Source organism: Zootoca vivipara, chromosome 4, assembly GCF_963506605.1.
Source record: "Zootoca vivipara chromosome 4, rZooViv1.1, whole genome shotgun sequence".
NCBI classification, from domain to species: Eukaryota; Metazoa; Chordata; class Lepidosauria; order Squamata; family Lacertidae; genus Zootoca; species Zootoca vivipara.
The window spans coordinates 20,174,469-20,188,641 of NC_083279.1; the positions used below are offsets into that span (position 1 = coordinate 20,174,469).

At 41.6% G+C, this 14,173-nt stretch overlaps 1 protein-coding gene across 2 annotated transcripts in view; it reads left to right on the plus strand.

The window, feature by feature from the left end:
• Positions 1 to 14,173, plus strand: part of PCCA (propionyl-CoA carboxylase subunit alpha) — a 233,285-nt gene that overhangs the window by 81,063 nt on the left and 138,049 nt on the right. For both annotated transcript variants that reach the window (XM_035114548.2, XM_035114547.2), the window contains exons 12-14: positions 3,321 to 3,471; positions 11,124 to 11,267; positions 12,597 to 12,671. In XM_035114548.2, coding sequence (XP_034970439.2) covers positions 3,321 to 3,471; positions 11,124 to 11,267; positions 12,597 to 12,671 — 370 coding nt within the window. The remainder of the gene's footprint in view (positions 1 to 3,320; positions 3,472 to 11,123; positions 11,268 to 12,596; positions 12,672 to 14,173) is intronic.

The window sequence follows — 14,173 nt, forward strand, 5'->3', positions numbered from 1 at the left end:
GCTTTTATTGTATGCTGAAGGTGCACGCTTGTGACGTTCTGTTCTTCTGATTGTAAATTATTTTAACCTGCCTTTATAACAAAGGTTGAGGAAGAAATAATAATAATAATAATAATGAATAAAGTACTCATGTAAAAGTCCATATTTCTCCTATACATAATAATAATAATAATAATAATAATAATAATAATTATTATTATACCCTGCCCATCTGGCTGGGTTTCCCCAGCCACTCTGGGCGGCTTCCAACAGAAATATTAAAATACACTAATTTCTTAAAGATTAAAAGCTTCCCTAAACAGGGCTGCCTTCAGATGTCCTCTAAAAGTCTGGTAGTTGTTTTTCTTTTTGACATCTGGTGGGAGGACGTTCCACAGGGCGGGTGCCACTACCGAGAAGGCCCTCTGCCTGGTTCCCTGTAACTTGGCTTCTCGCAGTGAGGGAACCGCCAGAAGGCCCTCGGCACTGGACCTCAGTGTCCGGGCAGAGCGATGGAGGTGGAGACACTCCTTCAGGTATACTGGACCGAGGCCGTTTAGGGCTTTAAAGGTCAGCACCAACACTTTGAATTGTGCTCGGAAACGTACTGGGAGCCAATGCAGGTCTTTCAAGACCGATGTTATGTGGTGTCGGCGGCTGCTCCCAGTCACCAGTCTAGCTGCCGTATTCTGGATTAATTGTAGTTTCCGGGTCACCTTCAAAGGTAGCCCCACATAGAGCGCATTGCAGTAGTCCAAGCAAGAGATAACTAGAGCATGCACTACTCTGGCGAGACAGTCTGCGGGCAGGTAGGGTTTCAGCCTGCATACCAGATGGAGCTGATAAACAGCTGCCCTGGATACAGAATTGACCTGCGCCTCCATGGACAGCTGTGAGTCCAAAATGACTCCCAGGCTGCGCACCTGGTCCTTCAGGGGCACAGTTACCCCATTCAGGACCAGGGAGTCCCCCACACCTGCCCACCTCCTGCACCCCACAAAGAGTACTTCTGTCTTGTCAGGATTCAATCTCAATCTGTTAGCCGCCATCCAACCTCCAACCGCCTCCAGACACTCACACAGGACCTTCACCGCCTTCACTGGTTCTGATTTGAAAGAGAGGTAGAGCTGGGTATCATCCGCATACTGATGAACACCCAGCCCAAACCCCCTGAGGATCTCTCCCAGCGGCTGCATGTAGATTTTAAAAAGCATGGGGGAGAGGACGGAACCCTGAGGCACCCCACAAGTGAGAGCCCAGGGGTCTGAGCATTCACTCCCCCACCACTTTCTGAACACGGCCCAGGAGGAAGGAGCGGAACCACTGTATGACAGTGCCCCCAGTTCCCAACCCCTCTAGGCGGTCCAGAAGGATGTTATGGTCGATGGTGTCAAAAGCCGCTGAGAGATCCAGCAGAACTAGGAAACGGCTCTCACCTTTGTCCCTAGCCCGCCGGAGATCATCGACCAGTGCGACCAAGGCAGTTTCAGTCACATGATGAGGCTTGAATCCCGACTGGAAGGGATCCAAATGGTCCGCTTGTTCCAGGTGTGTCTGGAGTTGTTCAGCAACCACCCGCTCAATCACCTTGCCCAAGAATGGAAGATTTGAGACTGGGCGATAGTTGGCCATGTTGGCCGCATCTAAAGATGGTTTTTTAAGAAGCGGTTTAAAAACCGCCTCTTTCAGCAGGTGTGGGAAGGCTCCCTCAGAGAGTAGCATTCACCACCCCGCGAAGTCCATCGCCCAGCCCTTCCCGGCTAGCTTTTATAAGCCAGGATGGGCAAGGATCAAGGAGACAGGTGGTTGGTTTCACTCGTCCAAGCAGCCTGTCCACATCCTCGGAGGTAACAGATTGAAACTGATCCCACGCAATTTGACTAGACAGGACTCTAGCACTCCCTCGCCCCAGCCCTGCTCCCACGGTGGAGTCTACCTCTTCCCGAATCTGAGCGACTTTATCTGCAAAAAACTTTGCAAAAGCATTGCAGAAGATATTGGGGTCCCTACCAGGCCCTGATGATGAAGGGGGTTCGGATAGATTGCGAACCACCTGAAACAGTCTCCTGCTGCTGTTTTCTGCAGATGCGATAGAAATGGTGAAGAAGGTCCTCTTCGCCGTCTCCATTGCCACTTGGTAGGCTCGAAGGTGAGCTCTAGCCCGTGTTTGGTCTGATTCAGAATGAGTTTTCCACCACCGGCGCTCTAGCCGTCTCAGTGATTGTTTCATCGCCCTCAGCTCCGGAGAGAACCACGGGGCTGTCCGGGCTCCATGCAATCGGAGCCAGACAGTCAATAGCCCTGGTTAACTCCACATTCCAGCGGGCCACCAGGGAATCAGCTGAAAGGCCATCAACATGGGATAAAACATCCCCTACCACTCTCTGGAAGCCAATTGGATCCATTAAGTAGCGGGGGCAGACCATCCAAATCTGTCCCACCTCCCTGCAGAGGGGAAGGGTTGCGGAGAAGTCCAGTTGCACCAGAAAGTGATCTGACCATGGCACTTCTTTTGTTTCGCTTTTATTTAATGTCAGATCACCAACATCCATAGAGGTAAACACCAGGTCCAAGGCATGTCCGCGGCTATGAGTTGGGCCAGATTTATTCAGGGACAGCCCCATGGAGGCCATGCTTTCCACGAAGTCCCGAGCGGCTCCTTGTAAGGTCGTGTTGGCATGGATGTTAAAATTCCCTAAGACAACCAAGCTAGGTGTCTCCAGGAGAAAAGAACTTTGATCTTAATTTTGGGGACTTTTTGGGTCTCTCTGTATCAGGCCCAGTGAATTATATCTGTGAAGTTAAGCAAGTATGAATCTGATTAGTTCTTGAATGGGAGACCCCTGGGAACCAAAGTTTACCATTGTTATATATATAAATTAAAGTAGATATAGTCAGTGTCAGGGCTGCAACCATGCATATTGGTTATGTAGACTAAAAAAACCTAATATTTTCGTGATTTGTAGAAGTGTTCCATATTTTCTAAATGACCTTGAGAAATGTGAAGGTGGCTTATGTAAGGGGTATTCTTTCAATATTTCAAAATAAGGGACAGCTGTGATCAGCTAGTGTTTAAATTTCTTTACCCACTTGGACACGGATTTTGAAATACGTGAACTTAGAATGTTTAATTTTAGCATTAATTTTGTTAGTTGATTACTAAAAGTCTGGGTTTTTAAAAACATAATTCCCAAGAATGTAGTTACCAGTGTTTAATGGTTTGCTTTGGGCGGCAGTTATTTCACATTACATTTCCTCTTGATATTTGGGTGTCTTAAAGTATCAAAAATTCCTTTTGCTGAATTTAACCCCTCCAACACATTTTCTCTCTACTTGTGTAGCACTTTCCTGGATCCTGAGACACGCAGAGCTATGGGAGAACAAGCAGTGGCTCTTGCAAAAGCTGTAAAATACTCATCTGCTGGAACAGTGGAATTCCTTATAGACTCAAGGAAGAATTTCTTCTTCTTGGAAATGAACACTAGACTTCAGGTACTGGGGGAGTGAGAAGGAGGGGAGATACGCTATTTTTCGAATATGGGTGGATGAAAAATTGTATTTTTATGCTAAAAACTTTTCAAGTTTCTTCAAAACCATACCAGAGGAACACTAAGATAACATTTTATTTCCAGTGCTGATTTCCTTCCTTGAGTTTGTGGTTGTGATATGTTGTGCTGGACAGCACTGATTTTGAGTTAGACCTTGAACAGAGAAATTTTCTAGATCTGGTGAGTGTGCACTCGTGCTTGCCAATCATCATACTGTTTATAAGGAAACAAGGCACACCAGAAAACAAGGGATACATTTCAGCTAAAATTTTAAAACTCTTTGAACACGTAAAATGTGGACCGGAGTGGTGTTGCAGCAGAAATGTATGTAAGAAGTTACAGGGACTAAAGTGATGATTGGGGGTATCATACTCTAGCAAATTTTACCCCTGAAAATAATTTCCATTGCCTCCAAATATCTGCAGCCTGCATAATGTAGAAACAACAAGGCAGCACAGAACTCTACATTGCTTCTGGAAAACATTCAAAATAATTCTTACAACAAGATAGTATCAGCTCTTGTGATAAGAGAGCAGAATGCAAGACTGGGCACATGGATGCAGATGCTGGCTCACAGTTGCTCATTCATTGCTTTGTGCCAGGCAGAGTATGGCTCCTGTCGAAGACCTTTTTGTGTTGTGCCTTTGGAATTTCTCATCTCTCCCCCGCCCACCACAGCTAAATGGTCTTAACATTTGTGATCATGAAAACTGTGTAATCAAGGCAGCAAATGAGCAATGGAGAGACATATAAAATAAAACATCGTCCTCTGAAGAGTGCCATGAGCTGAGCTGTCATTAAATAAAAAACTTTAAGATAGTCTAAAGTAGGTTTTAAAAGGAGCCTCTAAATGCGGTCAAATACAGCCTTTTAAAACTCAGTTTGGTGGGTGTAGATATTTCCTGGTATAGTGCAAAAGCAGCAAATGAATGAGCTGTCTAGCAATCTCAAGCTCCCCAGAACATGGATGTTAGAGAAGGCAGCAGCAGCGTGTCATTTAAAAATTGACTGTAAACACAAACACATCTGCAGACTCTCCTGGCTCTATAGTTAAATTTGGGGGGGGGAAGCTTTATGAGAATTACTAAGTTTGGCTCTTAATTAAAAAGAGAGAAAAGCTTAGATGGCCAGTTACAAGTCTGCTAATAGGCATCAAAGTTTGAGGGTTGGGGAAAAGTGACAGATCAATTGGGAAAACTGTAGCTGAGGCCAATAAAATTACTACTCACCAGCTTCAAACTGAAACACTAATTAGAGACAATACACAGCCAAGATAGAGGAATTAGAGAAATGCACCTAACAAACATTTTAATTAAAGCTTAGTGCATTTCCGATAAAGTTGGAAAGAACAGATCTGACTGAATAGTGTTTAAACAGGCTTTCTAAAGTTTCCAACGACAGGGTTTCTCCATCTGGAAAGTTTTCGCAGCACCCTTGGTGATTGCATGTGAAAAACACAAATTGTAAGCAAGACACTGAGCTGAATATATCAGAGGACTGGTTGCATTTGCTGTTCCCTTATCTGTTTTGCTCCTGCTCTGCATTGAGCTCTGTATGTAAGACAGGGACACTGTGTACAGGGGCTTGAGCAGTGGATTGGTGGGAGCAGGAGGATCATAGTTGAACATGAACACTGTCATGAACATGAACACTATCATCATAAAGTAAATGAAGAAATTTATAGCTTTACATACTCTGAAGAAATGGTTAGAGAGTGGTCTTGCATCTCTTGCTTGCATCTCTCTGGCTACCAGGGAGATTTGTTCCACACTTTTGCATTCAATCATACAATAAATAAAATGTAGAATAGGTCAGCTCGAGAAATAATCATGCTGAATGCAGGAAGAACTTGTTGAACTTCAACGGCAGCATAAATATCACAATAGATCCAAGCACAATTTCATACTTTGCATTGCATGTTTGTGTGTCCTATCACCATTGTATTCAACCTGATTCCCCAGTATTATAAATTTTCAAATACTGTTGTTGTTGTTTAGTCGTTTAGCCGTGTCCGACTCTTCGTGACCCCATGGACCAGAGCACGCCAGGCACTCCTGTCTTGCACTGCCTCCCGCAGTTTGTTCAGACTCATGTTCGTAGCTTCGAGGACACTGTCCAACCATCTCGTCCTCTGTCATCCCCTTCTCTTTGTGCCTTCCATCTTTCCCAACACCAGGGTCTTTCCAGGGAGTCTTCTCTTCTCACGAGGTGGCCAAAGTATTGGAGCCTCAGCTTCAGGATCTGTCCTTCCAGTGAGCACTCAGGGCTGATTTCCTTCAGAATTGATAGGTTTGATCTTCTTGCAGTCCATGGGACTCTCAAGAGTCTCCTCCAGCACCATAATTCAAAAGCATCAATTCTTCGGCGACATATGCATAAAGCTAACATAATTTAACCAATATTTCTAAAACTTTCTCTGTTCCTATAAGGATTGAAGGTACAGAGTGAGATGCTGTCCCTGGCTTCTTGGTGCTTAAATGGCTAGCCAAAAGGAGTGAGACAGAGGCTAGCTAGCTGACTAGAATGTTGTGGTTCCTACCAAAGAATCATAATAATGTGCTCTTATGGCAATAGCTTCCACATTCTGACTGTTTTAGGGGACAGAAAATAAAATAGCCCAGTTGGGAAACACAAGAGAGTGCTATGTTATATTGGGCTGTGTATTTGTGTTTCTGGCTTCACGTTCCAATCACAAATAGCCAAGGAAGGAAGGAAAGAGGAGGAGAATGGAAAGAAGGATGTTGGAGTTATACACATAGCCTGAAGTCCAAACATTGTTGCTCAACCAGACAGTCACTTAGTGGGGGGATAGGGAATAAAGTGATGAAACTGAAATAAAGGAAAATGTGCCAGAAATAAATGGCAGAAAAGGCAATGTAGAATTGTTAATGCTGCCTGCTGCTGGTTAAATTAAAGGGAAATCTCAAATTCTCGACCATCTTCAAAATTATTATTATTATTTGTTAGTTGCTCTGCTCATGGAAATGACTTAAAGCAACTTACAGACACAATGGAAATACTAAAACCAGTTACAATAAATGCAGTCAGGAAAAATCTAACACCTCCCCCCATCTATACAAATAAAAGATAGGTCCTGCAGATTCTGCGCCACTAAAAAAGTCAACAAGTCCTTGAAAACCCTTCAAATTAATGGTCAAAAGCCCAGGTAAAAAGGAAAGTATTTGTCTGATACCTGAATAAAGGCTATACCCTCCTAGCAAATGGGGAACCACCACTAAAAAGGCCTGTTCTCATGTACCCATTCCTTGAATCTTCCATGAAGGAGGCACTTGGAGAAGGGCCTAAGATGATGATTGCAGGGTCTGGGCTGGTTCGTGTGGGGAGAGGTGGTCATTGAGCTCTTGCAGTTTTGAACTCATTAGGCTTTATAGGTCAAAACCTGCACTTTGAACTGAGCACAGACACTGATTGGTGGCCAGTGCAGTCATTCCAGAAGTGTTGTTATATGTTTGGGCTGTCCTGTCCTAGTCATCAGTCTGGCTGCTAAATTCCGTAACAGCTGCGATTTCTGTACTAACTTCAAAGGCTGTCCTATGTATAGTACACTGCAGTAATCCAACCCAGAGGTTATCAGAACATAGACAACAGAAGCTAGATGCAGATCAGTTGAAGCTGATAGAAAGCATTCAGAGCAAACCAAGGTCACTTGAGCTTCAAGCAACTGTATTAGATCTAGCAGTACCAGCAATACCTGCCCTTTCAGAGGGCGTGTAACCTGATCTAGTGCCAGCCACATCCCATCAATCTGGTCTAGAGAACCACCCACTAACAGTGCCTTAGTCTTGTTTGCATTAAGCTTCAGATTACTGGTTCTCATCAAGTACCCATTACCAAGACAAAACATTGCTCTAGCCCAGGCACCACCAAACTTGGCCCTCCAGATGTTTTGGGACTGCAACTCCCATCATCCCTAGCTAACAGGACCAGTGCTCAGGGATGATTGGAACTGTAGTCCTAAAACATCTGGAGGGCCAAGTTTGGGGATGCCTGCTCTAGCCCATCCAGTGTCACACCAGGAGATGTAAATGAGAAGTGGAGCATGTGTTTCATCAGGATACTGTTGACAACGTACTCCAAAACCCTGGGCAACCCCATTCAGTGGTTTCATGTAGATGTTGAACAGCATGGGGGATGAAATCTTATCCTGTGGAATCCCACATTGAAGGATCTACACGACCAAACTACATTTCCCAAGTACCACTCTGAAAAAAACACCCAAGTATGACTGGAACCACCACAGCACTATGCCATCCAACCCCAACTCAGTCGCTCTAGAACAATACCATGGTGAATATTATCAGAAACTGCTGAGAAATCAAGGAGAATTAGCAGTGATGCACTCAGTGTCTTGCCCAACAGAGGTCATCATAAACCTCAACCAAAGTTGTTTCTGTGCCCAAACTATGCCTAACTCCAGATTGAAAAGGATCTTGAAAATTGCCTGCTCCTCCTCTACGATATATATTTAGATTGCATGCAATTGTTTTGTCATTTACTAAGGAAGGAGGGTCATGCTGGTATTGCATGGAGACCATGTTCTGAGAACACTTGATATGTGCAAAGTCAGGAGTTCTATTTTTCATTTTCTGTTAAAAGTCTATGTGTCTATATCTTTACTACGTAAATGTGAATCCTAGCTGAAGTAGGTTGGAGTTCAGTAATTTTCTCCAGTAAAGATGTTCTGTCAGTATTACAATAAAATTGAACACATCAATAGGAACTAGTTGGCAAAGAACCTCAAGTTTGAAAGGCTTGTCTGGATAATAGAGTTTTTAGATTATGCTGACAAAATAGCAGGGATGGTTCTTCCCAAACATCTGTTAGCATGGAGTTCCACAGAACAGTACCTACAACATTAAAGGCTCAGTCTCTAGTAATGACCAGCTTCATCACAGGGGCATGTGGGACCACCAAAGGTGCTTTGTGTGTGTGTGTGTGTGTGTGTGTGTGTGTGTGTGTGTGTGTGTGTGTACTAAATGGTATGCAGTACCAGCACCTCTAGTTTTTGTTGTTGTTGTTTAAAAGTGTGGCAATTACTGTAACAACTTCATGGTGAGTAATGGCACCTTTCCCCCCTAAAAATAAAGTACTGAGATGACCTCAGGAGTCAAGGTAGAGCATCTAACTGCAATTTGCTCCTTTCCACTTGAGTTTCTTGTTGGATTAATGCTATGTTTTAGGTAGGCTTTGTCTCCATAATGGACAGTTTCCTTGAGCAGGCCTCACATCAGTCACACTTTCAGATATTTTTGAGTGTCTTCTAAGTAGCTTTGGTTTTTTGACAGTTAGTCTGTCTTAAAGGACTCCAAACTACATCCAACATCCTGTTGAATATAGCAGTACCTTCTCAAACTAACTGGTTCTCTTTTGATGTTGCTGCTGTTGCCCAATGACTGCTAATCTGCCAAGGCTACTAACTTTTTCTCAGCCAAGCATCCTTCTGACGGGGCCTGGTCTTTGGCCTGTCATTTCTGCATATACTTGTTTTTCAAGTAGAGATGTAAAAGAAAAACACATAAAATAAATATATAAGTTTGATTACATTCTTGTAGAACAACAGGAGTGCTTAAATAGTTTCAGCAAAATGAATATGCCCAACTTTTTCCCATTCCCTATCCTCTTCTCTCCCCTGCCTCCCCCTGCTTTGTACAAAGGAAGTATATTGACGCAAAAGACAATGTTTATAGAGACAAAGATGTCTTTTGAAGAATTGATTAAATAAATGTTTGTAAGTGTTTTGAGAATAAACTATACACATGCATTGCTTTCCGGAGAAGTTCCATCCTAGTTTGATCATTAACAATGAAACTTTACAATGGGTCTGTTTCATTTCACATTGGGATGATGATTCAAGGGAAAAGGAAGATAAAATCAAACAGTTAAAATGCCTTTACAAAGAATTCAGTTATTTTCCAAAACATGATTTTGAGGATGTAGTTATCTCAAAGACACTTTTTTAAAAAAACCCTGAGAAAATCAACTATATCCGCCCCAAAATGTTGATAATTTGTGAAGTTTTAATAACATGAATGGCGTCAGTTGAACACTATGGGCAAGGAAGGTACAGAATTCCTTTGGGAGTCTCTTTAAGTACCATTACGTTTGACATATCTGAGGAGTATCACGTGTTCGCCAAAAGTTTTAAGAATCCCAGTGGTAGCTTCCTAAGCTGCACAATCAAATTCCCATTTCAGTCCAACATCTCCTCTTCTTTTTTTTTTAAATATAAGGTAGTAATTTCAGTGATGTCATTAAAGTTGTCAGGCTGTCTTAAAATATGGTGCTGTAAACAAACTCAAAATGCACAGAGGACTAATTATGGGTGCCATCTGTTTATTTTACTATCTTTTTTTTTTTTGCAAGACTCACTCCAAGGATATTACAATAGACAAAATGTTCTTCTTCAATTAATGTACTTGAAGGGGAAATACCTAGTTTGCTCAGTGACCTTTTCCTGTGTCACAAAATACATGTGGTATGACATCTCTGGATAGAGAAACACTTGTAAAATAGGGTGTCTGAAAGATATATGACTTGAGCTACAAAAAAGCATTTTACACAAAAAATGGCAGATCAGTCCGTCCATCCATCTCTCTCTCTCTCTCTCTCCTCTCTCTCTCTCTCTCTCTCTCTCTCTCTCTCTCTCCCCCCCCCCAGTGTGGCAAGTGCACATTAATTTTATAGAATTTGGCTACTAAGTTACTTAACTTGCTCCCTTTGCATGTGGCTATTTTATAATTCTTCCATGCTGATTAAGTTACATTTGGGAAGTTAAATACACATGTACGTAAATCTGTCTTAACAACAAGAGAGACTTGTGTACTCACTCTCCTGCTTGGTTTCACTGTGAATGAGGGGTATTCCCATGACAGCATCATCCTGAGCCGTTAGCAGCTATTTGCTGAGAGCACACAGTGATTCTACTGGTCCAGCTCAGCTATTGTGTATGCTAAGCACTACACAGATAAGTCTGGAGGGGGAAAAAAAACCTGAAGGATCCATCTGCTCATTTCTGCTACACTGCACTGATGTAAGATTACGCTAATCTGGTTGCTTGTCAGGACAGGTTAGTGAAAGCAGGCGTGTGGGTGAGACTTAGGCTAGTCTGGTTCTATGGAAGATTGTAGGCTGCTCCTGTACATGCCATGTTAAGTGTAGCAGAATGGGTTGATTATCAGCCAGCTACTTTGAGCTTTCAGTCAAAATACTTTGTGTGTTTCCAGATTATTATTTTTCAAAAAGAGACCAACTTCTAAAGTCCCATCTCTAAATGCTTCAAAAACAACTTCAGTCTTCATCATTAAATATAAAGGTGGTGTTTTTTAAAAAAATATCTATATATGAATATTTCCCCCAGTGCCTGCAATTTTGCTTTGCTTTGCTTAGCTGTATTGCTCCTTTCTGATTTCTGCAATACATCTTGAATGCAGGACTTGCTCTCCTGAGTAGCTATATGACAAGAATGGCCGTTATTGTAAATTACCCCCTTTTGAGTTTTCAGTATTTTTTGTTTTATTGGGTGGTCGGGAGAATTTAGTTTTGTTATGTACTGACTGACAGTTCTTGACCTTGCAGGTTGAACATCCCATCACAGAATGCATTACCGGTCTGGACCTAGTCCAAGAAATGATCCGTGTTGCCAAGGGTTACCCTCTGAGGCACAAACAAGCTGATATTCCTATCAACGGCTGGGCGGTTGAATGTCGAGTATATGCTGAGGTAAAATAACTGTTAACGTCTGGGAGGGTGAACGGCTGTGTAAGAAGCTGTTGCTGCCAGGTGTAGCAAACCACCCAAGACTGTGTCTTTCAGCTTGATCCATTTCACGTGACGTAGTTGATTTAAGGTTTTTGGGCAGAGTTTTTTTTGCTTTTTTGCTTTCTTTATGCAAAGATTGTGGGGGGCAGTGGGAATTATATACTACATTTGGAAGAAGAGTATTCTGCAGTCATGCCTTGTTTTAGCAATTTCATACAATGTTTCAACATGAGCTTTCTTATGAATTCATGATAGCTTTGCTATTTTTCAAGTGGATCCTCTGGAAAGGTCAAGTGGCTGCCCTACATGTTCAGTATGACTAGATATTATAGTGGCTGCCAATTACTTTTTTTTAAAAAACCACACAAAGACAATCCTCTTTATTTAGAATTAACCAACCAAACCTTTGCACACCGATCTGCTGAGATTTAAAACCAAGACTTTGCCTGAAATATTCTCAACTTTAGTTTCCTAATATGAATGTGAATGCTTTGGGCAGTTATCTTCAGTTTCCATAATGTGTGTGTGTTTTCATTCATTTCTTTACAGCCTTTCCCTTGTTTGAACAGTGTTGTATGTCTCTCCTTGGCATTTAGGGGTGGGGGTAGTTGATTCTTTTTCTTAATGTTCACTACACATTACCTTGTGTGAATCCCAAAGTACAACTTGTTTACAAAGTGGTTAAAAATAATTAGTATTAAAATAACACAAGGTGATATTAATATTACTAGTGGTTTTGGTACTGCCATTTATTGATTCTATGTCCAGTCTCTGTGTGTTCATCAAATAAAGACAAGCTGGGATTTTGAACAGAGAATTTAACACTGTAATGGTGGACAGAAACTTTCCAACTCTCACACTGACCACCGCAGAATCATGCATTTATGCACTATGTTGTTCCTTAAATATATTAAGTGTTAGTGAATTATTTGGGTTGTGATCCTGAAAACATTGAAGCTTGAATGCTTGTCTGTGTTTTTTTCCGGATTTTCTTTTTGTGTTATGTGTTTTTGTTCTCTGTCTGTGCCCCTACTATTGTGCCTTCTCTTAGAAAGATTGCCCTTGGCTTAATAAAGGCACAGCAGGAAGGTTTTTAGCTTTAACAAACCTTCCATGACTTGAATGGAAGAAGAAAATTCATATCCCCCCAAAATAAGTCATTTTGAAAACAAAATATAGTTGGTTGAAAATTAAAGTGGAGGAAACCGTTGGCTTCCCAGTGACTTAACCTTGTTTCCTGTGCTTTGTCTTACAAAGTTAATACCTCCCTGTGTTTGAATTTCATTTTAGGATCCCTACAAATCTTTTGGTCTGCCATCTATTGGTAGATTGTCTCAGTACAAAGAGCCGCTGCATGTGCCCAATGTAAGTAATTCTTATGTTTCCTTGTTTCTCATTTTCACAGGCACTAAGAAACCACAGATCTCATTGAATTCACTGGAAGTCGTTCATGTTCAGTGCTGCTTAAAACAAGCCACCTTAAATTCGTTTATTAACTAATGGAGATGTAGTTAGATTCTGTTAGCTTGTAGTAATTAGAAATACGATACAGTCAAAAAGAAACAAGATTTGGCTTTTAAAAAGGGAGCTATTCTACAAACCCATTATTTATACTTTTGCGATATCTGTTCTATAATCCTGGTTTTTAGAGCAGCTGTAACTATAACTAGAAGATCAAGCTGCAAAATAAAATGTTCAATTGCCTGTTCCTGCAAAGTGCTAAATGCCCCAAAGAGGAGTGGTCTTATTTGTTTCGCTTTCAAGCTTTAGAGACCAAACGCAATTTACTACAGTTGATGAAAAGTGATTATTACACATTTCAGTGTTGTAGACTGTCTGTTTAGAGTGGTTGTTTAACAACCAGCACAAAAAAGACAAGGGCATCTCTTCTGTTCTGTATAATCAAGGTAGTCAAAGTAATAAGTGTGTATATATGGCATGGTGTCGGCTTTGTGAAATGACAAGCCGATACCATCTGTGAATATGATGATTTACCATGATTACTTGCATGGAAAAAATGGCATAAGATTACAGGCCGGATCCTAAATTTGGTGATGTTATTGGATATAGGATTTATTTCACTTCTTAAATTGTTTTTGCCCATATGCTTCCTAGAGAGGACCTGACCCTTTCTTGGGCTTTAAGGCTCCATGCTGTGTTCAAAGCTTAAAAGGAGAAATACAAATTGTCAAGGTTTAGCAGGCACTATGTGATGTTGAATGGAAGATAAAAAGAAAAAAAACAGCTATTACAGAGGGAATGTATCTTAAGCATATTTAATGAAACCCAAATGAACTAAGAAATAATTTTCAGTAATTACTCTGGGGGCAGGTTGAGGTTTTTCACCATGTTGTAATAGCTAACAGGATGTCAAATATTTTGCCCTTGCAAGTTTTTGCAATTTGCAATTTTCTAAACATGAGACCTGTTGAAAGTACAAGTGATAATGGACAAACTGTACCCCCTACAGTCTTTGTCCCACCAAATCTTTCTTCAATTAATGCTGCAGCAGGAGTTTTATGTAATAACATTTGCACTTGTGAGCCATCCAGAGAAAGAAAAAAAACAATTAAAATGCCTTAAATGTTCTGCTTACTGCTGTTATTTGCTTGTGCGAATGTTGCATGTCAGCTAAATGGACCACGGAATAGACAAAGTGATTGGGTGCAAGAGAGTGCATACTAAGCTTTGTCTATCATTATTGCTGGGAGCAATCAAATTGATGCCAGCAGGACAGTAGATGCGTTGACAGCTGTAATTATGTATCTCCATGGTGATCACTTTTGGCCTGTCATGGAGGCCCATGAGTCCTCTCCTTTGCAAGCATTTAATCAGATTGGGCTGTCACTTGTCAGGTAGACATGGCG